Source organism: Megascapheus bottae, chromosome 4 (assembly GCF_031878675.1).
Source record: "Megascapheus bottae isolate mThoBot1 chromosome 4, mThoBot2.hap1, whole genome shotgun sequence".
In the NCBI taxonomy this organism is placed as follows: Eukaryota; Metazoa; Chordata; class Mammalia; order Rodentia; family Geomyidae; genus Megascapheus; species Megascapheus bottae.
The window spans coordinates 60,652,811-60,678,693 of NC_143512.1; the positions used below are offsets into that span (position 1 = coordinate 60,652,811).

Genomic DNA, 25,883 nt, shown 5'->3' on the forward strand with positions numbered 1-25,883 from the left:
ACTCTACCACTGAGCTATATCCTCAGCTGAATGTATGTATAGTATTTTCTAATACTGCTTAAGAAAAATTCTCACATTGGGGTGGTGTATATAAACATTTGTTACAAATATTTGTGCAGTGTTTTTCTAAAATCAAGCAAAACCTTAAAGACCAGAAATTGCAGAAAAGTGAACTTTATAACCAATTTAGAACTGTCAAGAGCTTCCAGACTAAAAAGCCCCTTTTTACTAGTAATTCCAAGGTTTTTATAAAGAGAATTCTTAAATTGACAGTAGCATTAGATTCGATAACTTTTTGCCCAGCTGTAACAAATCTTTTAGGATTCTCTGCATTAGGAAATCAGATTATTTTGTGTCTGGATTTGGCACACAGTAATAATTTTCTGAGCCAATCTCCTATTCCCTTGGTTAATTGTAAAGCCACTTCTGCAAATTCTAGGACCCTAACTCCTCCCCTGGCGTCTGTATGGAGTTTGCTCTTTTGTTTATGACCTTTCCTATTAGAAAGTTTGTGAATACACAGGTGGATTTCCTTTTAAGCAGGGCACTCGATTATAATAAAATGATTGCATTGGACTTAGGAATGTGGCTTTAGTGGTAGAGAGCTTGCCTAGCATGCATGAAGGCCTGGGTTCTGTTTCTCAGTCCCATATAAACAGAAAAGGCTGGAAATGGCACTGTGGCTCAAGTAGTAGAGCACTAGACTTGAGTACGAAGAGGCTCTAGAAAAGCATCTGCCCTGAGGGTTTCGAATTGCCATCCTCAAATTTGAGCCTGCTGAGTGGCCGCCTGTGCCTGGCTCTCTACGCATTTTTTGCTCGAAGCTAGCATTCTACTACTTGATCCACAGCTCATCTTGGCTTTGACATCACGTATGGTGACTACCTGCAGAATGAACTTGTTTACTTGATTTTATCATTGAAATGCAGGGGAGTTAGATGTCATTGGGGCCACCATTAGACCAACAACGTTTCATCCCTGAAACACATTTTATATGGCTGGTTAAATGATACAGAATCAGCTACTAGTTACCCATGGCTGACTGAGCCTTTCCTCTTTGGTTTCCCTTCTGTGTGTTTTTCCTACATCCTGAGATCATTTGCTAAATAGTTTTCATTCAAGTACTTGTTTTAGGTTGTTTTATTAGAGAATCTATGCTAGGACAATTCTTTCCCAGAATGGTCCTGGGAAAGCAAACCTCAGAAATGGAACTGGTTTGCTCAACAAACAGCAAAAACCATTGTCCATAGTAAGCTGAAAGATGTTCACCTTCCCCCCAAAGATGCTTGTTTCTAGAATTTGAATGCACCCTTCCTGGACCATTGCTAATTAAGATGTGAGATTATCCTGGGTTGACAGGGGGACCTAAGCTGATCATATGATTCTCCAGAGAGCTTTTCTTGACTGGTGAAGGAAGATGTGACTACAGAAAGTTAAACATGGAGGAAGGGGACTGTGTACTAAGAATGCAGGCAGCTTCTAGAAGCTAAACAAGGCAAGGAAGTGAGTTCTCCCCTAGAGCCAAGAGAAACAACAGCCCTGAAAACCACTTTTTTAAAAAAAAATCTTAGTTGAGACCTGTGCCAGACTTGTATTTCACAGAACTATGAGATAAATGTATGATATAACTTGTTAGCACATTGCAAAAACAGATGCGGTGTTGATAAACAAGATACTTGAAACCTATGGCCTGTAGCAGTGGTGTAGGAGGAAGGTGAAGCCTTGGATCTTGTGGTCTCTGAAAAATGAGGCGGGGGTAAATACTGCATTTGGCCAGCTTTAACGTTTAAGAAGCCTGGGGGAAACAACAAGTTAGCCAACTGATAGTTTAAGGCACATAACGCTAAAGAGTATTAAAAGCAAGGTACAAAGAAGATATGGTGTGTCCTGCCACGGGAAGAAGTAAACTACAATAGGCCCAAGATTTCAATGTGATGTTGGAGAATTTTAAGTTTTGACAATCCTTTATCAAAGAGAAACAGGCTGAGATCTAAGTTAATAGCCTTGAAAGGTTGCAGGATATACTCACTCTATGGGAACGGCAAAAGCACATTAGCCAAAGGGTTCTTGTGAGGCCTGTGTCTGCAAGGGGACAAGTGCCATTCTAAACTAAGGTGAGATCTCAACCTAACCCAAAGGAAAACTATTGCTCTTGTATGTAGAAAGATGACAGAGATACTAAAAGAATTGTAAAACCTGGCTAAATGTAAATTAGATAAATATTTATGAGCACATCTCTAATTTGTTGGGCCAGAGATGAAGTTACAGGAAAGACTGGGCAGGACAGGCAAGTTATTTTTTTAAATTATTATAGAAACATTTATCTATGACTTGAGTGAGGGCTACCCTTACAGAGGCCCAGGCGTGAGTATGGTAGAGAGTAAATATAGGTTGAGAAAATCCAAGTGTGAACGTTTGAATTCATCTCATGGGATAGCCCAGTCCACTGCTGTGTGGAAGGCAGGGGTAACGGGTGCACATGACCAGGACAGCCATGTGCAGGCGGGGACTGGCAGCAGGAAGTGTCCCTGTGGAAATGATTGGCTTCCAGAATGCCAGAGGAAAGGTGGGCATATTATAATGGATCACAGTACCTTAAGATCAAGGGCTTTGTGACAATAGCTAAAGACCATAGAATACGGAGATAGCTAATTAGAATGTTGCTTAGGTAACAGAGGGAAGAACTGCCATTGGAAGGTTCTAACATACTAAGAAGATCATAATCTTTTATCCAGCTTCTTCATCTATATCAACATACACACAATGTCCAAGGGAGGAAAGAACTGGTCTTTAGAAAAGGCTTTGCTTTCAAAAGTATATAGAATAAACATACCAAGAATTTTTGGGTACCCTTATGTTATTATCTGTAGATGGAGGTTTAGGGAAACCAGGTGATGAAGAAAGTCTCATAATGGGTCTCACTTTAGGATTTTTTTGGAGGGGGCCAAGTCTTGGGATTTGAACTCAGGGTCTGAGCACTGTCCTTGGACTTTCTCAAGGCTCTACTACTTGAGCAACAGCGCCACTTCTGGCTTTTTTGACTTAAGTGATACCAAAGAATTGAACCCCAGGTCTTTGTGCATGCTAGGCAAGCACTCTTAACACTAGACCAAACTCCTGGGTCCTTCACTTTGGACTTAAGCATGTTTTTTTCAGATGAATATACTTATCTCCTTGATCTGCCATATGGTAGGAAGAATCACAGAGAAACTTTTCCCTGCCATATTAACATATAGTGAGCAGTCACAAGAGGGAATGTAGCTATTGGTGTCAGTATAAAGAAAAAAATTTAAAAAAACATAAGGCCACTGAAATAATAGTCTCCACTGAAATCTCATTTAATTTACTATTTGATTTCTGAAAACAAGCCGTGGATGATTATAGTGAGTTTCTGTTACATTTAGCCGCCGTGGTAGATGGGATGTCTTCCTGGGATTTGATATGCAGCTGTTGACTTGGCAAATGCAGTCTCCATTTCCATCAGAAAGGATCCAAAGTTTTATAATCCTCTGAGATAAAAAGTACTACTCATTTACTCTGTCACCACAAGGCACTGTGAAAGCTCATGCTGTGTACCACAACAGAGTCCTAAAGATATGAGCATCTTGTCTTTCAACAGGATGTCATGTTGGGCCATTGTACTGTGATAGCACATGAGAAGCATTTGGCCGTTAGGAAGTGACAGGTATTCCTGATGTCCTGGTTAGAGTTAGTGCCAGGGTGTGGGTGTAATCTCCATGAACAATCGGGGCATGTCACACTCATGAAGCGTTTAGAGAACCAATGAGCTGATTTGTGTCTAGAGATTCCCTCCACAATAAAAACACTTTTTCCCCGTCCTCCTACCCATTAGCACTAAGAATATAGGTAGGAAATGTAAATGTTTATATATACACACATACTTGCTTATACACATTTCTATATACACAGCATTTTCTTCTAACCCATTTATCAGTACTGCCATTTTCAGGTAGATCTCACAAAATCAGGGCAGTTCAGACTTTAGCACTCAAGTTAAAAACACTGGTGGGTTCTGGTACAGGATCCTGGAGTAAGGTAGGACCTTCTGCATCAGAGAACTACTTAGGTCTTGTTTGCTACTGAGCTCTCATAGAAACAGAGCAAATGACATAGCCAGCCAACAAGATAAAATAATGGAATTCCCTGGGAAGTGCATGAAACTAGAGCAAATCATGTTGAGCAAGATAAGACCAAAGGAACAAAAAGTGCATGGTCTCCTTGATATGTGGATATTAAACAATACAAGAGTGATGCCTCAATATGCAGATACCTAAGACCATTAACATGGTCTTGGAGATATAAATACAAGTACATAGACATAAAAATCGATGATTATATGCTCCATTGACATAATGTTATATGAATTGATATGTATCGATGACATAAAAATTCTTATGTTCTAAAATTTATGTGCCAGTGATTGTATGTAGAAATTCCCTTCTTGAATACTTGTTTAACATGGCATTTGAAATATGATGTAAAAAATCAGTGTTAATAAAATCTTTTAATAAAAAAAAACAGCAGAGGTGACTCAGGGATACCAAAGAACTAAGCAAATAGTTCTGCTAGCTTGTGATGGAGACATTGTCAGCTCCCTAGTCATAAATTCACATGAGCACAGCAGCAGTTCACCCTCGTTGCACTGACATCTGTCAGAAGCTGAGTTTGCATTTCCTGCCTGCTTTGTATCCTTAAATACAACCATGCTAGCACCTAGAAATATACTTGATTTGTTATCAAAGCACCTCACACCATTGCTTCAACAACCCCACTTTTAGAAAGGAGGAAGGGAAATATGTTTGGGAACCCAGGGGATTGCCTTACTATGCCTCATATCAGAAACAATCATTGTTCTGTAGATAGAACAATGACATGGCTTAGCTAAGGGCTCAGACATAAGTAATGTACGCGGTTGGGGGTCTTCCTGAAGTCAGTCAGCATGCCTTAACCAGGGCTTGTATGTATCTCCTGGTGTCAATACACAGGTCTAGCAGTGAATGGGTAGAGGAAGGATTGACCTCCCTCAGCCTCATGATCACTGACTCACTTGGAGGTTTTGTACTCTTCTTCCCCACAAGCTGGATTGGAAAAGATGAAAGGTTTTTGGCTCCTAGGAGACGGGAACGCTTTCACTGAGAACCTGATCAAGATGTTCAGTGAATGGGACTCTGCCTACCAGATGGTCATGTAAGATGCTCATACTGGTGGACCAGCAGGCAGCAGAAGAAGGAATTATATTGATGGGGATTACTGACCCTATCATAAGGAGCTGAAGAGGACTGTCTCAGGAACTCAAGAAATTCATTGGTATGTCACTTCTGTGTGCAATAATGTATACAAGAGCAGCAATGATTGCCTATCAAGACAAGGCAACTAAGGACTCTGCTCCTTTGTTGGAGAAGATGAAGTCTGGTCGTGTTACTGATCAAAAGTGAGGGAAACAAGATGAATGATGAAGCAAGTTGGCACTCATCAATGATGGCCTCAGGACCAGCTGTTAATGGCGGTCTCCATTGGTTTCAAAACCCAGACCTTCACTAAAAGCATCAGCATCACTTGGGAACTTGCTGGAAATACCAAGCCCTGCCATCCCAGATTCACAGAATCAGACACTAAGGGTGGGTTCGCACATGGCTTCACATGCCCTCCATGTGCTGCTCCTACAAACCTGCATTGAGTCCTGCCTGCCTGACTGGATGGAGTGGCCTTCACAGAGGCCCATGTGAGTGGAGCTGGGGATTGGGGTGGGCTGTGTCACACAGCTTCTGTGAACTACTTCTGGTCTTTCCCACCATACTACTTTCCCCAGTCACTGAAGCAGTGGAAGGTTGGATAACTATACGCAGGTCCTGTTTGGCAATTCCTTGTTTTAGGAATGGAGAAAGGCTTTCTTTGATCTTTCACACTCTGGACAGAAACCTAAACTGTGTTGCATAAAGCTCCTCAGAAAACTTTGTAGGGCTAAATCCCAGGCCCCTGTAACCCTGGCTAACTTCATGATAAGTTTTGATTGGCTACCCTTGTTTCCTGTGTCCTTGTATCCTGTGCTGGGGGATCACTTCCCCAAAATGCTCTACTTAGAAGCCTTGGTTTTATGCTGCATTTGGGGAAAACCATGCCTCTCCCCCTACCCCCTCCCAACTTGCCTGGCATATTCTTGGTATTTCCCAAGAGTCGTTTCTACTTTTCCTGCAACTATTGCAGTGAAAGAGTGCTTTCCTGTCTGCAGTGTGTCTGCGAATACTCAAATCAACCTTTCTTAAAGAGCTAAAGTTAAAAACAAGCAAAAAACCTTTCTGAAAGCACATCACTCAGTTTGGGTTCTCTGCATAGCATCTATCACTAGTTCATATTTCTCTTTTGAAAAGTTACATATAGTCGTTGATGCCTTTATCCTTTACTAAAATATCCTAGGTTACCGTATTTTTTGCTATGTCCTCAGTACCTTATACTTGGCCTCATGTAGAGCAGTAATCACTTTTAACAGTACCAGGGCGTGAACTCAGGCCCTGAGCTTGGCTTTCTTGCTATGACTAGGGCTCTACCACTTGAACCATGCCTCTAGTTTCTGGGTAATTAGAATCTTGCAGACTGTTCTGCCTGGATTGGCTTCGAACCTCAAGCGTCAGATCTCAGCCTCTTGAGTAGTTTTTGAGTGACAGGGATGAGCCACTGGTGCCCAACCAGTAGTTCTTGAGGAAGTCAATGAATGCTGAAGTTTGAGAACTAGAACAAGATCACGAGTCAAGACTGATTCTGGGTTTATATCCATTGTATGGGAAGAACGAATACCTCAAATTTAAATTTATTTAAAAATTACGAAAATGCCTCCACCCAAGTTGTATATGAAAACATTTAAAAGCAGCCAACAGTGATCTTGGTGAATTACCAAAGAGTCTGATGCAGTTTATAAAATTGAACAAAATTTAGATGTGTTTCTTATGCCTCTGTAGACACGGGACCCTTTCTTTAGGTCTTTTTCCTTGGGCTCGGGTAGGATCATGATTGGCAAGTTCTCCAACGCCTTTTTCCTTTGCACTCTGTGTAAAATGATTCTATAGACTCCAGTGACGGAGCTTCGAGCATCTCTCCCTTGGTTATTTCGGATATGCTCTTCTGTAATACCCAAATGTTCCAAAGTGCTTTTCACCTCGTTTTCCTCTTCTTTGAGGGTGCTGGTTTCTGACAAATGTTTAGGATCCAGCCGGAAAGGCTCCAAAGGAGTGGGGTACGGCACCCCCTGCATCCATTCATTGTTCATGATGTAGTTGATTCCATACCTGTCGGTGGGTACGGGCTGAAGCACTCCCCGGATGAGCCGGTGGCAGGCCTCTGACACGTGGGGAGGGACAGTGTAGGAGCCCTCGAGGATGCTCTTCTTTAGTTTGGCCACAGTCTCTGCCCGGAATGGCATCATACCGGTCACCATGAAGTACAGAAGAACACCCAGGGCCCAGATATCCACGTACACACCCACGTAATGCTCGTCCCTGAAAAGTTCAGGGGCCGCGTAGGGCGGGGACCCGCAGAAGGTGTTCAGCACTTCACCTTTCTTACTGACTGTGCTGAATCCAAAATCGCCCACTTTCACACAAGTACTGCTGGTGTAGAAAACATTTTCTGCTTTCAGGTCTCTGTGTATAATTTGGTTTTCGTGCTGCAGAAGAAGACATAGAGGGGGAAAGAGTCAGTTTTGAAGTCAAATACTGAAAATCCTGAGTATTGTTTGCTCTGAGGTTAGGTGATGATGGCAGAGTTATAACAGAAATGAAATGGGGTCAACTTAAATCAGATTGGCAAACTCTATCTTAACCTCTAGCCCAGAGGCTTAGTGGTAGGGTGCTTGCCTAGCAGGCATGAAGTCCTGGGTTCAATTCCTAAGTACTACAGAAACAGAAAAGGTTGGAAGTGGCACTGTGGCTCAGTAGTAGAGTGCCAGCCTTAAGCACAAGGAGGCTTAAGGAGAGAGCCCAGGCCCTGAGTTCAAGCCCAGGGACTGCCAAAAACAAATGAACCAAAAACTCCCCTCAAAATAGACCAAATCTTCTGTTCTTCTTTAGGGTCACAATAGGCATTTGGAGAAATTAATGCCAGAGCTTATAAAACCTTATTGAAAAATACAATGAAACAGGAAGGCAGATCTTATCTGGCCTCTTTTGACTGAACTGATGGCTGGAAAGTGTGGAGTCGTCCTCCATTCTCCAGCAATGCTTGTCTGGGTTGAGTCTTACATAGTTACAAAACTCAACAGAAGGTTGACCTGAGCTGCAGGCCCCATGGTGGATTGTGAGCTCATACCCCTGCCTATCCTTGTACCCTGGATCTAGTCTTCTTAGTACCTTTGATCTATTTAGTCCTAAGGGCACTTAGGAAATGGTTCAGTGGTTAGACTTTGGAACCTAAGCAGTCTATCAATTCCAGGTTCAAAATACCAGCTGTATGATACCAACAACACTCTCCTGCTTTGCAAAATATGATACTAATAAGTACCTATGAGACTATGGGGAGAACTGTATACAGTGCTACATCAAGGACCCTGGGTCCTTGTACATAAACAAATGCAGGGAAATTTCTATGATTCACTCTGACTCTTTTCAGAGACTATATTGCTGGAAGAAATGGTGGGGGTAGAGAAGTGGGGAGCACAGGGCTTCTGAGGGTTCATGTCTACACCCTGTATAGTCAGATTCTCTTCTGCTCTCTCTAAAAGCAGCTGTACAGGGCAAGTTTCTTCTGTAGGTCCAGAAAAACTTGGCCAACACTAGAGTGAACATAAAAGATCTTAAAGGAACTTGGCAGTATACTTTGGGAATCAAAAGAAATAATCAGAGAACTACAAAAAGAAAGGGGCCGGGAGTTTGGCTTAGAGGTAGAGTGCTTGCCTGGCATGCTTGAAGACCTGGGCTTGATTCCTAGGTACCACATACATAGAAAAAAGCCAGAAGTGGAACTGTAGCTCAACTGGTAGAGTTCTAGCCTTGAGAAATCCCAAGGACAGTGCTCAGGCCCTAAGTTCAAGACCCAGGATTGGCAAAATTTCATATCTATCTATCTATCTATCTATCTATCTATCTATCTATCTATCTATCAATGTGCTGCGCCCTGAGACTACAGAGCTAAAGGAACTCCTTTGGTAATGAGAAAAATCAGTGTGAGTTGAACTGAGGTTGAAGTAAGTTTCAGAGAGACACAGAGAGAGGTAAAGACTAAATTATAAATTATGGGTGAGATGTGTGACACGAGACTGGAGCAAAGGTGAATGGGCAATCACCAGGGTTAGGAAGGCAGGGCTAAGAAGCAGCGAGGAGCTTACAATTTAGAAATGGAACATGAGCCTGGAGACAAGGGTATATGTAGCTAGTGAATGGAGATGTTCATCTAACTTCTGAGTGACTCCTGCCAACTCCTGGAGGACCCGGCAGGAGCCAGGAAAAGCCAGGAGGCTGCCATGTAACTGGAGGTCCCTGGGTCAAAGATCGTGAATACCAGCTAGATTTGTGACTTGACAGAGAAGTGAAGAAGTGCTCTGGATGTTTCAGTGGTGGGATAGTGAAGCCCGCACCCCCAAGACGCAAGCAAGACTCATTCCTCTCTCCTGCTCACCATGTGCTTCACAGCAGAGACAATCTGGGAGAAGATGAGCTTGCTTTCTGGTTCAGAGAGCTTCCCTTCATTGCTAATTTTCCCAAACAGCTCTCCACCCCCTGCGTACTCCATCACCAGGTGGAGCTTTGACAGGGTTTCCACGACTTCATAGAGGCGGATGATGTTGGGATGGTGCAGTTTTTCCATGCTAGAGATTTCCCGGGATAGGAGCCTTTGGGTTTTCTGATCTAATTTGGTCTTGTCCAGAATCTTAATGGCCACCTTTTCTGGGGAAAAAGAATGAACAATAAAGTCAAAGGATGCACCAGAGCGCACACACACCCTCATTCCCCATCCTTGTAAGAGAAACAGGGATTTAGAACTGGAAAGATCCTGGATGGGTGTCTTTATTTTACTAGACACAGAGGTTGAGTGGTAATTTCCAAACCCGCAGAGCTCATCTGTGAAAATAACAAGGGCATTTTCAGGTTCACTGTAGTGTCTTCCCCTTGGATCTGAGAAGGTCTAGCCTCAACACTGCCTAACCTCCAGTGCTAGGTTTATTATAAGTGTGCGCTGCCATATCCTCTAGGTCTTAGCAATTCATCTTAAAGAAGTAATCTGATATACATACAAAGATTTATACATAAAAAGGCTTCTGTGATGCTGACAACAACTTAAGTAGCCAGGTAGTTGAAAGATAGTTCAACTATCTTTATAAAAGCACACCAGAAAAGAATGACTTTAGCTGGGTACTGGTAGCTGATTTCTGTAATCCCTAGCAACTCTGGAGGATGAAATCTAAGAATCACAATTCAAAGCCAGCACAGCAGGAAAAATACTCTTATCTCCAATTAACCAGACAAATATGCCAGAGGTAGAGCTGTTGCTCAAGTGATAGCCATTCTTAAGCAAAAAGCCAAAGCATGAAGCCCTGAGTTCAAGTCTCAATTCTGGCACTTATATAAAATAATAATGATTATGATCTTGATCTGTATTTATTGCTAAGATATTCAACATATAAAATTGAGGAAAAATTACAAACATATTTGCATAGAAAAAATATGGCAGAATGTTTATCAAAATATTTAGAAGAGTTATTTTCTAACTGGGGGAATCACAGATAATTTCCCTTTAATGTTTGTTTTGCTAATTTGTTTTTTTTTTATTGTAATTAGTAAAAGGGTTACATGATATTTGCCAGATAGAAGGTGCATTAATTCACATACATTGATACCCTTTCACATGTCTTGGGCTAATTTGTTTTATAAGTAAGAATTGTATGAGGAAAATAGTTCCTGTGAGAGAATGAATGAACCTTGGCGCTATCATCGAACGTCATCTTTGTTGCTGCTGTTGTTCAAACTGTTCCAGGCTTTGGAGCAGATAAGAAGAAAGTTACTACCAGGCAAGTAAACAGAAAACAGGATCACTGGTTGCCTGTTTGACCTATTTGCAAAACAACTGCTTCCAAGAACTCTGTCACTGTGGTTACTGCCATGAACACAAGGCTGATAGTTCCAAATAGGAAGCATTGCTGCAATATTAAAATCAGCTGCAATGGAAAGAGTTGGGGCTCCCAGGGTCTGATGGGACCAGCACATCCTTCCAGGGGATAAAAAATGGTGAAGAGGTAAACTATGAAGCTGCAGAGCTTCTGGGGCTCAGGCAATATTGACAGTTGTGAAATGGACTCCAGCCTTAGTCTTTGGAACAGTCTTCCTCCTTAGTCACCTCTTTTCTGCTTTCCAGTCCTGGGATGGATTAGGTTGAACTGCTTACCTGAAACCAGATGCTTCTGGTTGTGTGAAGCCTATTGAACAAACTGTCATTATGAGGGCTAGAATAACAAATTCTACTTTTCCATCTCATAGTCTCCCTGTGGGAAGGTCTTCTTGGTTCTTCCTGTCATTGACTTCAACTTCTTTCACAGCTACTCATCACCTCTCTGCAGCATTGGTACACACACCATAAACATTCAAGAATCAGTTGGTGGGGCCAAGACCGGGGCCTAGTGGTAGAGTGCTCACCTAACATGCATGAAACCCTGGGTTCCATTCCTTAGTACCACATACACAGAAAAGGCCAAAAGTGGTGCTGTGGTTCAAGTGGTAGAGCTCTACCCATGAGAAAGCCCAAGGACAGTGCCTAGACCCTGAGTTCAAGCCCCAGGACTGACAAAAAAGAAGAGAAAAGGAAAGAAGAGAAAAAAGAATCTGATGGTGTGGTGATGACAGGCTGGTGTCACAAACTTCCCCTTAGCACAATTCCAGTTTCTCCCCCCTTTACGTATCTTCTTTCCTCTTCCTCCCCTTTCTTCCTCTCTCTCCACTCCTTTTCTTATTTATGGTGGTGGAGAGGGTGGAAGAATACCACGTTTGAATTCAGGGTCTCACAAGTACTATTTCTTGGCTGATGCTTTACCACTTGAGCAATGGCTCCAGTCCAGCATTGTTCTGGTGAACTGGAGCTGGAGTCCTACAGATATTTCTGCCCCTGCTGGCTTTGAACAGAGCTCATCAGATCTTGGCTTCCTGAGTAGCCTGGATTATAGGCATGAGATGCTGGCACTTGGCTTTCTTTCATTTTCATGGCTGTAAGCAAAGGCTTCACTCCGAGGGCCAGGACAAGAGGTGGTGAGACAGCAAATGCTGTCTTAAATTGAACTCCTTAGGTGCCTATAAGCTCAACTTATGTTAAACATATTATAGACATGTCATAACCTAAATATATAATCATATAAAACAAAAAGTCCTGACATTCCAACTTGTTACTCAGTGATAGAATTTGCTGTTCTACCAAAAGCTATCTCTCTAAATCTACTCTTTCAACGTGTGCTCAATGAGAACTAACACGCATCTGGCAATGAGAAAAATACTGTTCTCAGTCCAGTGAAAGAGAAAGGCTCTGAAAAAGGCCTCTCATCCTTCATCTTGGTCCTTGGTTATTTCCCTAGCTTCTAAATGGACTCAATGGTTGAGTCCTTGGAACCCCTTTCCACAATCCTTGGTAATTCCAGACAAAACACACCTACTCCAGTGACTGCTCTATTTGGATATTATTTCAATTCAAGTTCTTCCAGTGCCAGTCCTGAGGCAGGGTATTAAGTCGTTAATGAAGGAAGTGATTCTAGGAATAGAAGGAAGAAAAGCATGAAAGGGAAAACAGTCAATAAAGGGTGTATCCCTAAGCAGGTTACCAGCTAATCTACTAAGGGTAATCATGCTGTTTTATCATGAAAAGAGCTAAGGAATTGCAGGATTTATAATTCCCCTGTACTTCTGGCCTACCCTAAGTACAGCCATAACATGGATGAGTAATAGCATGGCAACATACATTCTGTGACCTTGACCTTCCCCACCCCAAACCTGTGCCTCCTATAGTTTCTCCCATTCCAGTAAAGGACAAAAGTCTTCTTGTGGTTGCCCAGAAGAAAAGCCTTGTGTTTTTTGACTCTTTATTCCAAATTCAAATTCTATTACCCTCTATCTTCTAATTATAGCCAGATTCCAGACCCTTCTTACCAATTTTTTTTTTCTGGTCTTGGGTATCCCAATGATTGCAACTGGATTGTAACTGCAACAGGCTCCTAATTGACCTCTCCTTGTCTTCCTGGGATCCCTTACAGTCTTATTTTCAACAAAGCATCCAGAATGATCCTGCTAAAGTGTAAGCCAGGTCATGTCACTCCTCTGCTCATTCCAATGGCTTGCTTTCATGCTCAGGAATGCCCACACTTTTGCTTATGACATACTTGGCCCTCTACCCAATGGTTCCTGCTACTCTCTTACCTCATCACATTGGCTGTATGAGAGGATTTCAGGCATTCACTCAGTTTGGCACAGCAATGATATAATTCCCTTGGCTCACTGTCAGTTTAACTGTACTTTTCCATGCTTCCCACCTCACCTACTCTGTTTTCCTCCCTCACACCCATCCTGCATAACCCAAGGAATATTTTTCTTGGTTTTGTCTATCTCCTTCAACTGGAATATAAGTTCTGCCATGACAAGAGGCCACTGCTCGTTTTGTCCATGGCAGAATCCCCAGTTCCTAGGAAAGTGCCTGTTCCACAGAAAGTACCAGCAAACCCATGAGTTGTTCATTCAGTCATCCCAAGAACCCACGCGATTGTCATGACAGTGTACCTTGTCATGACAGCTCTGCACTTTGCTTTGTCACTCACCAGTGTCCCATGGTCTTCCATGTGCCCAGTCTTCATTCTATGATGTCTAATGGCTGTGGACCTTCTGTCCAGTGTCAACCCTTGATTTTACTCTGGCCCTCCCTGACTTGTGGACTCCTCTAAGTTATTTCTAGTCCTTAACAGTGTAACGCTACAATGAGCATTTAGGGGTTATATTTTTAATATTGAGTTTGGCTTTAGATTAGATTCCCTAGAGTCAATAACCAAATTATGTATTTATTTACTTATGTATTAAATTATTTATTGCATTATAGGGGCTTGAACATGGGGCCTTGCCCTTGCCAGGCAGGAAGCCTGCCTTTTCTTTATTTCTTCTTCTAGGGTCTCGTGTTTTTGCTCAGGCCAACCTTGGCGGGTAATCCTCCACATTCACTCAAGACTATATCACCCCATCACACCCAGCTTGTTTGTTGAGGTGGCGTCTCACTAACATTTTGTCCACCTGGCCTCAAACCTCTGTCTTCCCAGTAGCTGGTATTGCAGACATTTGCAATTATGGCCCCTCCTCCCACAACCTTTGTTGAAACAGTTTCTTCTATATAGTACAAGATAACTTCAAACTCACAATCCTCTCACCTCAGCTTCCCAAGTGCTGAGACTACAGGTATCGGCATGATTTACCATCATGTTTGCATTAACTAAACATTTGTGTGTGTGTGTGTGTGTGTGTGTGTGTGTGTGTGCGTGCGTGCGTGTGCACACGCGTGTGTATACGTGCACATGCGTGCACAAGCACGCTACTTCTGGGGCTTGAACTCAAGGTTTGGCACTGGAGTTTTTGTTTTCCCACAAGGCTAGCACTGTACCACTGGAGTCACAGTTCCACTTCTGGCTTTTTGGTGGTTAATTGGAGATAAGAATATCACAGACTTTCCTGCCAGAAGTGTCCTTGAAACTCAATCCTCAGATATCAGCTTCCTGAGTCGCTAGGATTCCCTAGTTCACAGGAATGATCCACCAATACCTAGCTCATAATTATGTCTAAAGTAAGAGAATTCCATCTTAATTTGTTAGTTAATGAGTAAATTCAAGAGAAGGTGTGACTTTCTTAAAACTAACATGCCTTGGTCACAGTGTCAGCTCCTGAGTCTGCACTGTGTCCCTGGCCGGTCAGTTCACCATCTACTTCCCCAATAAATTCACCTTTTTATATGAGACTGTCTGTGTGGTGGACTCTGGTGGGACGTGGAATCCCCTCCTCTTGACCCCATAACATTTTTGGTGCATTGGCCGGGAAGAGTCCTTAACCACAGGGTAACACGTGGGTTCGTGTCCCACCGATGGATGTGGAATCCCACCGATAGCGTCAGACCCAAGAGAGTCTCTGATTTTCTTTGAGGAATTCTTAACCATCTTTTTGGGGAAAGTCACCTGGGTGAAAAGTAAAGGCCTCTGGAGGTAGGATGGCCTTGGCCAGCTGGCTGCCAGAGAATGGAAGTCTTCATGGGGAGGCACCCCTTGAGAGTTTTCAGGGCCCCAGGTGTCTTCCTCACTGTGACAGCTGCCAGGCATGCCATCAAAATTTGGGGGTACTTACAGGTCTCTGCTTCTGTCTTGTTTTGTGAGGTGTTTTTTTGTGTTGTCTGGTTTTGTTTTTGAAATTGGTACCAGTCCTAAATATGGATCCTTGTGATTTTTGTGCGTGTATGTCTTTGTTATTTATTTGAATGTTTCTGGGCCTGGTATGGCCGCTCCCATGTGTCTGCAGTTGTAACAAGCCCTGGAAAAATAAATTCCAGCTAAGTTGCCTTGTAAAAAGTTTTGTTTTGAACCTAGTTCTCACCTGCAAGAGTAAAATTGGCAAAGCTCTCTTGAATTTTGTGTGCTTTAAGATCTTTGTCTCAAAGGATTACTGCATTGTTTTAAAGAGGAACTGGTAAAAAGTATTTTTCTAAAGATGCTGAAATCTGCATTTTAAAAATCTGGTATTGTAATGCATAGAGCTGTTTACATTGTAAACATTGTATCCTGTTTAGCCCAGAGGTATTAGGGAATTTAGAATTTATTTCCTTAAGTTAAAGTTTGGAGACAAGTATTAGAGATTTAGATCAGAATTTGTTAATCAATGTCAGAGGTGATGTGATTAGTGTTTCTTAAACTGCCCCCTAAAATGTATTAAATTGGGGAAAAGAGTTTTTAAAAGGAATGTTTAAAAGTTTATCGCTGTATGATTTGGTTTCATGCTACTGGATTGCAATTGGACGTATTTTAGAAAAAGAAGGAAACTAAGTCCAGACTTAGACTTTTGGTGCACTGATGATGTTTGTAGTTCTTGCATTAGGAAAAACTTACTTTAGCTTAAACTGTTGCTGGAGTTCTAGGCAGTAATCTAAACTGCAGAAAAAAAGTCTCTTCTAAAAGGCAAAGGGAGAGCCTTGAGCCCTAGGAGGCCTGGAGGCAAAAGGAGTTCTTTGAGCCCTTAAAGGTTTTTCAAATGCAAATAAAGACTAAAGTGTTAAGTGTTTAAGCAAATATCAGTAAAAGTTTTAAAGAACATTAGAAATGGGTTTCTGAACAAAATTTGAAAGTGAAGTTGTCCTAAATGTTTGTTTGAAGAAAGAGAAAAAAGGAAAATTAGGACTACCAGCTCATTCTTGTAAGTTACTTTATAGCAATTTCCCACAGGCCCATGGAGAAGGACAGCAATCCTTATTCAGATGTAACTTTGGCTCTTACCAAGTTCCAGGTAAGCTCATGCTTAGAGACTATTTCTGTGTTGACCACCTTGTTGCTTTAATTGGAGTATCGTGGTCTTTTGTAGGACTCATTGATCTGAAAGCTGCAGTTTTGAGCCAGCCCGGGCAAAGCAAAGTCCCTGTGAGACTGTGGTGTCTAATCTGCCAGCAGAATGCTGGGGCAGAGTTGCTTTGGAGCTCGAAGTGGCAGAGTGCTAGCCTTGAGCTGGAGAACTGAGAGATAGCGCCCAGACCCTGAGTTCAAGTCCAGCTACCAACAAAGTGAAATGCCAATGGGATGTTTATCCCTGTGTGGAGAGACACTACTGGGACAAAAACAATGAAGCATCCAGATGCAGTAAGCCACTACTTGGATGGCAGAGATGGTGTCAGATCCTAGAGTCACTTGTGTTTAGCCATTCAAAATTAATCAGAGCCGGGAGGTCATAGAACAGTTTGTAAGCATGCCTTACTAATGCCTGTGCCTTTCATAACTGGGCAGGAACTTGTCAATCATCTGTGATTGTGGGTAGTTTAAAGTCCTAACTGAGCAAATTTTGATTTGACACCAGCCCCACAAATTCAGGAAAGTCTGTGGACCTAAGATCCCCATTGATCTGTATATAGGCCTACATAGGTAACTGAGGCATTGTTGGGGTCGCAGGGATTAAGTTCCCCAGACAATCAAGAAAATGCTTTTGCAAATGGGTGCTAAGTAAGCTACACTATTGTAGCCAAAGAAGATTTGTGCAGTTGTTAAATATTTTATATGATCTCCAGTTTGGAGTAAAATATTGCTCCTGAAATGTAATCCTGGCAACCCCTTGATCAAATAGTCTAAGCTTTTTAGGGTCCCTAGCTAAGGATAGAGACAACACCCCTGAGTCAGCTTGAAGAAGTTACAGAAGCTGAATCTCCACCCATCAATCCCCTTTAGATGAAGGGACCAGAGTCACTTTTGGAAAGTGAGACAGTGTTGGGGCCTGACCTCCATCTCTGAGGCCTGATTCTGGCTCAGCGGCAATTAAAGGGCTTTGTCCAGGCATTCAGTCTTTTGCATACCCCTCTTGAGGCATCTCTGTGTACGTGACTCGATTGAAACCCCCGCAGTTTCGCGGGTCTCACAGCAGCGAAAGTCTCTCGAGCTTTCCTGCACCTGTCCTGCCCAGTACCCGAAAGCCCCACCCAGACCCTTAGTGGTAGCACAGAGGCCCTCTTTCTATTGGCTAGCTTCCCAGTTCCCACCTTCTCCTACCCTAACAGTATATAACTGTCTGATGCAATAAAGGCAAGAGAGCATTGGAGAACATGAGATCAGCAGAGAGACCTGATGCGCTTTCATGGTTAACACTGCTTCTGACTCAGCGTGGTTTTTTTCTTCCCCGGTAATTGGGGGAGGGCTGGGTCATCGACACTTACCATCTCACTCGGCTCCCGGGGGACTACAGGCTGGCCCTGTGTGTCCCTCCCCATTCCCATGTTGCTGCCCCGGAGAGGATAAATTAGAGGTATTGGAAAGAGTAGAAATTGCACTTGTAAAAAATGGTTACAGGTTCAAGTCTTCTATGCCTGCCTAGAAAATCCTAGCCTCATTTAAAGGAAATCTGGTTACTAAAAGTTGTCACACTGGTATTCCTTTGGAAAAACTAACAGGGTGCCAGCCTGAAACAACAACAACAACAACAAAACGAGTGTGCTCAGGTAAAGCAACCAGGAAAGCATTGGGAAAAATCACCTTAGGTTAAATTTGCAGGTGACCCAGCAGGAGGTGTGACATTCCACTGGAGCTGCTGAGCTGTCCTGCCTGATTCCACCACCACCCTGCAGCCGTTTCCTGAGAGGACTGGAACTAAACTCTTGGTGATGGGACATTCTATCTGTGATAAGTTCAAAGTCCCCTAGGGTTTTGCAGCCATTATGGTGACTGGATGGGTGAAGGGAATTTTCCATCCAGTGCTGAACAGCCTAGACGTGAGAGGTGCTAAATGTGAATGAGGGCTATGGTCAGGTAAAGAAGAGAGAAAAAGTTTAGTAAAGAAAAACCTTTGGAAAGGAATTGAGGAAACAGAAGAATAGTTTATGGATAAGGGAGGATCTGAAAAGAATTGTCTTATGTTTGTTCTATGAAAAGGGAGAAAGACAAATCCTAGAGAGTTTCTGTATGTAGTAGATGGTATGAGCATCATCTTAAAAATGGAGATTACAAGGAGAATTGGTAGGTATGTAATTGAGTTACCCATGATGCAAACTGGGTCAGGATTGGTACACTGATGTGGAACTATTCTTTTTTTTTTTTTTTTGCCAGTCCTGGGCTTGAGCTCAGGGCCTGAGCACTGTCCTTGGACTTTCTCAAGGCTAGAGCTTTACCACTTGAGCCTCAGCACCACTTCCAGCTTTTTTTTTTGTATGTATGTAGTACCAAGGAATCGAACTCGGGTCTTCGCGCATGCTAGGCAAGCACTTTAACCACTAGGCCAAACTCCCGGCCCCTGATGTGGAACTATTCTTTGTGCCCACCTGAGGGATTGTTAAGCATGCTTCCTAGTTGTGAGAGCTTTTTCTTGGGTGCAGAACTGGGAGGGCACGCTATATGCCCCTCTAAACCAAAGAATGTTGTCTGCCCGAGTCTGATAACAATTGTTGGCCCTCCAAGTCATGTGTTATCTCAGCTGGCATTGCTAACCATGATTCAATCCAGTCCTTACAGGCCTTACAAGTTGATCTGGGGACATGTTCATTGCCTGGTTTCCAGTACCCTGGCACTCAAGTGAACCTGCACTGTGATTCCCAGCACTCCAAATACTGTGAAGGTAGCAGGAACGAGCTACTGGGTTCATCACTCCTAGGTGAAGACAGCGTGTGAGGATCCTGGACTTTCAGACTCCCAGAGAACTCACTGAGGTCCCTAGCTGAAGTTGTCCTCCAGAACAGAAGAGGACTAGATATATTATTCCTAGAGGTTTGAGTGTCGCCCTGGGAGGAGAATGTTCCTGTTGATTGGCCCATGTGTAATTACTGAAATGATGTCTTTAGTAAAAAACAAGGATCAGAGTTATAAAACTGATGATCCTACAAAAAAAAAAAACAAACTAACATGCCTTTATCACAAAGGGTTCCTGCAGAATGAGTTCTCAACCCAAACCGGGGATAGAGCACACCTATGGGAGATACCTCCGTGAGCCACCCCCTCCACCTGCTCTTCTACCCCGTTTGGGCTTTCTTGAGGAGTTACTATATTAACTTGGTTCACCAAATATGTGTCAAATGTTATTTGTGTTGCATACTTCATATAATCTGAGACTTTAGTGTAATACACTGTACTTGGGGTTTTGTGAAGCTGTCACTCTTTACTTCTCAGTTGTGACTTTCATTACTCCCAAGTCAGGGCTCCCAAATCTTACTCTTGAGTTTCCCTTCTTCTGCAATTTACCATTTACTTTTAAGTCATTAAAACTGGAGACATGGAGATCTTCCATTCCTCCTCTCCCTGGCCCCTTCCTGCTCTTGTCTGTGCAGTAGATCACAAGGTTTCCCAGTATTCTAAAGCATGTCTCCAGTGCCTCTCCTAATCTGCAGCCTCAGAACTACTCCCATGTGTGTAAGAGACAGTATCATTTATCTGACTATTATGCTAACTTTTTTTTTCAGTTTTGGGGCTTGTACTCAGGGCCTGGGTGCTATTCCTTAGCTCTTTTGCTCAAGGCTAGAGTTCTACCACTTTGACCCACAGTACTACTGCCAGTTTTCTGGTGGTTAATTAGAGTGAAGAGTTTCACAGACTTTCCTGCCTAGGCTGGATATGAACCAAGATCCTCAGACCTCAGCCTTCAAGTAGCTAGCATTACAAACATTAGCCACAGGTGCCTGGCTTACACGAACATGTTTTCTGTCCTCCCTGACTCCTGTCATGACCAAGGTTCAATTCACCTTCTTCACTGAAAACAAAACATGCTCATCCCTTGCTTAAAGCTCTACAATGGCTCTTGCAGAGCTCAACAATCCAACCCCTGCCAACATCTGCCATCATAGCTCAACAATCCAGTTCCTGCCATCCTGCTGCCAGTGGCCCATGCTCCATCTCAACTACTCCAAGTACTCTGCCACTGCTTCCTGCCACTGTGTTTTTACACCCTCTCTATCTTCCTGGACTTCTGCCTGCTGTGTCCTGTGAAATGTCGCTACAATTCCTGAGACAGAGTGTGAGCCTTTCCTATACAACCAACTCTTTTTTGAACTGCATCTGGCCCAGTAAGCATATCTGGTACCCTCTTTAGCAACAACCTTATCAACCCCTCCTTGTGTGTATCTGAGCTCCTATCTGGCCACAAATGTATCTCTCTCATCTCTGGGAGGTCCAAAACAGATCATGTGCTCAAGAGATGTTATATTGTTGTTTTTAAAAGAAATGGATGGACCAGCCAGGGCCAGTGGCTAAGACTATAATCCTAACTCAAGAGGCTGAGATTTTAGGATTGTGGTTCAAAGCTAGCTTGGGCAGGAGAGTATGTGAGACTCTTGTCTCCAATTACCCATCAAATAAGCTGGAAGTGGAGCTGTAGCTCAAGTGGTTGAGTGCCAGCTTTGAATGGAAAAAGCTACAAGATAGTACTCAGGCCCTGAGGTCAAGCCCTAGCACACAATCCTAACAGACATGTGAAAATGAAGTAGGTACATGGAGGGGTGTGTGGGGTTGAGAAGAGATGTGGATGAATGGGGTTCGAAGGGGTGACACTGATCAAGATGCGCTAGACTCAAACACTGACCCATTGAATTGTCAGCTATTTAAGGGTGCTCGGTTGTTAAATTAAGAATAAGAAAAAGAATGGATGAACCGAAGAATAAACAAACTGAAAAGAGAAGAAAGGGTCCTAGAAACACAAGACTAAAGTAAGAGGGAGGCAGAGGTCAGGAAGAGCAATGACAGAGGAGAACACAGTCACCTGCTGCCTCTTTTTTCTTGGTGACAACAGATGGGACATAAAATATTCAAAAGCGAGTGCCTCATCTCTTTTGAGAAATTTCTAATCACCCCGAAAGGGAGCTTAGGATGGCTGTCAGCTTTCAGCACCTTAGAGAATCGACACTGTCGGGTATAGAAACAAACTCCCGCAGAGACCCAGGTCGGAGCCATCTTTCTAGAGACTCAGAGTAGCTGGTGCCCTTTTTTGCATTATTACTTTTTGCCAGTTCTTGGGCTTGAACTCGGGGGCTGAGCATTGTCTTTGGGTTTTCTCAAGGCTAGTGCTCTACCATTTGAGCCACTGCACCACTTCTGTCTTTGTATGTGGTACTGAGGAATCGAACCCTGATCTTCATGCATACTAGGCAAGCAACTCTACCACTAGGCCAAGCTCCTGGCCCCTATTTGCATTATTTTTATATGACTTAGCTCCTGCCTGGGGGGCTCCATAGTGCTGACATGCTCTGCATTCCCAGCTCTCGCCTCACTTCCCCTATCCACGATACTCATGCTTCCCAGGAGATCTGGCAACAAGTTGGGACAAGGAGTCTCTGTGTGGAAGCTATTTCCCTGCTCTATATTGTACACATAAGCAGGGGTGACATTGCACCTTGGACAGCTGGGATCCTATGACAGGTTAGGCATGAAGAGAGCATGACCCCAAGGGTGATACCAGACACCTGTGTGCTTTGCAATGTAAGGTCAAGTTGTTTGAAATGCAGGGGGCTGGCATCAAGTGAACTTGGAACAAGTCAGGAGGAGAACTCAGTTTCCTACATAGTACTGACTGTGGCTGTGCTGTTCTCTTCTGTCATTCTTACACACTAGCTTATCATCAAAATGAGTGCTTTCTTGCTCCTATCTGGTGGAGATTTCTCAGCTTAGATGGTTAGTGTCTCTATGTTGCACAGTCCATCAATGTGCTGCCCCCTCTCCCTCATCAGAGACATTTCTTGGGCCTTCATCTCTGTTGAAAAGTGTAGTAGGCAAGTGACCTTCAGAACTCCAGCTGCCTAGATTTAAAGGTGGTTCATTATCAGCTGGCCAATGAGCAAACACAGGTTCCCTTCAAAAATCTGAACTGACACAGGATGGAGCTGGGGCATAAATAATTTTAACATATGAAAAGAGCCCTAAATAGCATCACTCATGACTTTCCACTTGTATATTTATCAAATTCTCACTTGTGTTCTACTTAGTTATGTCTTCTCTTCGCTATTCCTTAAGGGTAGAGACTATCTGATTCATCTTCATATTCCTCAAGACCTAATTCAGGGTCTGAAATACTAGAAAGATATTGTTCAAAGCAAAATAGTTTGAAAATTAGGGGCCGGGAGTTTGGCCTAGTGGTTAAAGTGCTTACCTAGCATGCATGAAGATCCGGGTTCGATTCCTCGGTACCACATACATAGAAAAAAGCCGGAAGTGGTGCTGAGGCTCAAGTGGTAGAGCTCTAGCCTTGAGAAAGTCCAAGGACAGTGCTCAGGCCCTGAGCTCAAGCCCAGGACTGGCAAAAAAAAAAATAGTTTGAAAATTAAATGTAACATGAAATTCTGACATACTGTTCACAATTGAATGTAAAGGACAAATGATACCTGAATTATCCATTCATGGCAAACATAAATTATTGCCTTAAAATTACTGCTGTAGGGGCCGGGAGTTTGGCCTAGTGGTAGAGTGCTTGTCTAACATGCACGAAGACCCGGGTTCGATTCCTTGGTACCACATACATAGCAAAAAGCTGGAAGTGGTGCTGAGGCTCAAGTGGTAGAGTGCTAGCCTTGAGAAAGTCCAAGGACAGTGCTCAGGCCCTGAGCCCAAGCCCAGGACTGGCAAAAAAAAAAAAATTACTGCTGTAAAAGTTGTCTTCAGTGCATGCAAGTTGCTTAAGCAGTGTTTCCTAGCTTTATATATCCATTATGTGGAGACTATCAAAGTTATCCTGATGTCTCATTCCTACCCCAGTCCAATTAGCTCAAAATTCTGAGGTGGGATGTGGGCTCTATTTGTTTGAAACTTCCCAAGTAATTCTGAACTTCCATTGAAAAAGAGACATCTAGCCAGGCACGGTGGCCTCCTAGCTCCTCAGGAGGCCGAGATCTGAGGATCACAGTTCTAAACCAGCCTGGACTCTAAAGACTGAAACTTTTATCTCCAATTAACCACTAGAAAATCAGAAGTGGCGCTGTGGCTGAAGGGGAAGGGTGATAGCCTTGAGCTGAAGAGCTCAGTGCCCAGGCTGAGTTCAAGCCTCATGACCACCAACAACAACCAAAAAAAAAGGAAAAGAAAAGAAAAGAAAGAAAGAAAGGAAAAAGAGACTTTCGTTTACCTTGGGTTGTACAAAGACAAAGCAATGCTTACACACTCTTCAAAACAATACCAGGGCCGGGACTTTGGCCTAGTGGTTAAAGTGTTTGCCTAGCATGCATGAAGACCTGGGTTCCGTTCCTTGGTACCACATACATAGAAAAAAGCTGGAAGTGGTGCTGAGGCTCAAGTGGTAGAGCTCTAGCCTTGAGAAAGTCCAAGGACAGTGCTCAGGCCCTGAGCTCAAGCCCAGGACTGGCAAAAAAAAAAAAATAGACTTAGCACTTACTCATGAATCCTTCTGACACCCTATGAAGTAAACACTCTTATGACTGCATTTTATGAGTGAAGACTCTGAGGTTCTGAGAAGTACTGTAATTTACCCAGGCAATTAAGAGAAGGAGCCATCTGTGACAGCATGAACTTAGCTACACAGGCAAAACCAGAACACAGAACCACAGGCGTGGCCTTTTCCTGTATGTGCTCATGTGTGCTAGGGAGTTAGGCACATGTGCATGTGCTCGGGGACTTTTCTACAGAGGTGAAACTCAAGAGATTGGAATGACCCATGTTTGGGGATTGAATATAAAAGAAAAGAGAAGAAAAAAACCACCTCTGATATAAAGTGAGTCCTTGAGACATAGTAGCAGGCTGGGTCCAGGTAGAAACAATGTCAAGAAGGAAGTCAGGACAAGCTGGTAAACTACACCAGCTCCAAGTGTTCCTTTCCGGACTTTCAGCTCCCTCATGAGAACTGCCAAACTCCAGCTAAGCCAGAGGTCGTGGAGGAACTTCCCCTATTAGGGTTAGGCCTCTAAGCCGGTGCTAGGCTCTTGACAGAGCTGCTTCTCTGAGGCCACACAGTGACCTGTGGTCCAGGAAGCATGAAGAACTAAGCAACACTGAGAACAACACACAAGGTGGACAGAAACAGAAAGTCCTAAGCTCATGGCTGTTTCCCCAGAATTACAGCCTCTGGTTAGAGGGGAAGGTGGAATCTGTTTTCTAGAGATGGTGGTCATCTGACAGGTTGCCTTGGCTGTTGCTGTTAATATGTAAATCTGAACAGAAGCTATGAATATGGATTCAGGGTATGTGTTATGAAGGAACCCAACCACGTTGCCTTTGCACTTGAAAGAACATGTCTGGTTTTAGCGTATTGGGAGTGTGAGGTGTCAAAAGCAGCCAAAATTGAGATGTGGAAGAGGCATTTTCCCTTTGGATCTCATTTTCCCTATCTGCAAAATGGGAATCAAAGCAATGGCTCCACATCATTACTGTGGAAAGGAACAGAGATGACTGCACAGGGCTCGGGGGAGGGGGAGGGGTGCGCATCAAGGCCTGATGTCACTTTACGGGCTTCTTTGGCTTGCGTCTCCTAACTCCACATTCCCATTAGCTCCCACGCCCCTGAGATGACCCGTGGGAAACCAGATCTCACCTTTCGTCAGGGAATGGATCCCCAGCTTGACTTGGGAAAAGTTTCCACTGCCGATTTCCCCTCGAATGCGGTAGAAGCCAACGCGCTTCCCCAGCATGATCTCCCTCACCACCTTCTCGTCTTGGGACATGTCCTGTGTCAGCTTCTCGAAGGGCGTCAGCGGGTGGGGCGGGGCGTCCTCGGCCTCCTTGCTGCTGTCTGTCTGACCGCCGCTTTCCACACTGTCGCGCCGGTCCCACCTGGCGTAGTGCGGGTTCACCATGCCGCTTCCATTCACCAGCACTGCTGTCATGGTCCAGGGAGATTTATGTCTCCATCTCAGCCCAACAGACCGCCGACCAGGAAAAGGCCCAGAGGGTGGAAGATGGGAGCGGATCCGACGGCCCTGCTGCGCTGGGCTATAACACAAATCTCCTTGTGGAGCCTCAGTGAGAGGGAGCGGAGACTGCCCAGCCTAGGTGAAAGTTACTCACCTCACTCGAAGCCCTGCCCAGCTTTTGATCACCTTGAACTCCCAAGCCTACCCTGGGAATGCAGGCACATGTCCTGTGTCCGCAGCTCTTGCTCGGGGTGATGTGTGAGGATGCACGGTGCTCTGTGATAGGGATGGCGAACCTGGACACAGACCCCGCCTGTGCCCACTGAGGGCCACACTGCACTCCAGTCGGTGAATTCCCCTGAGCG

At 43.7% G+C, this 25,883-nt stretch overlaps 1 protein-coding gene across 1 annotated transcript; it reads right to left on the reverse strand.

Annotated features, from left to right (window-relative positions):
* Window positions 1-6,781: 6,781 nt before the first annotated feature.
* Nim1k (NIM1 serine/threonine protein kinase) lies at window positions 6,782-25,567 on the reverse strand. The gene is made up of 3 exons (XM_090331982.1): window positions 25,200-25,567; window positions 9,625-9,893; window positions 6,782-7,678 (listed from the first exon to the last, which is right to left on the reverse strand). The coding sequence occupies exons 1-3, from the start codon at window positions 25,489-25,491 to the stop codon at window positions 6,929-6,931; spliced, it is 1,311 nt and encodes a 436-aa protein (XP_090188108.1). The 5' UTR covers window positions 25,492-25,567; the 3' UTR covers window positions 6,782-6,928.
* Window positions 25,568-25,883: the final 316 nt, after the last annotated feature.

Coding starts and splice junctions, on each gene's coding strand:
- Nim1k (XM_090331982.1), bottom strand. CDS start 25,491: ATGACAGCAGTGCTGGTGAATGGAAGCGGCATGGTGAACCCGCACTAC. Junction 9,894..25,199: donor GATCCATTCCCTGACGAAAG/GTGAGATCTGGT, acceptor CTTTTTCCCCAG/AAAAGGTGGCCATTAAGATT. Junction 7,679..9,624: donor TCTCTGCTGTGAAGCACATG/GTGAGCAGGAGA, acceptor CTTCTTCTGCAG/CACGAAAACCAAATTATACA.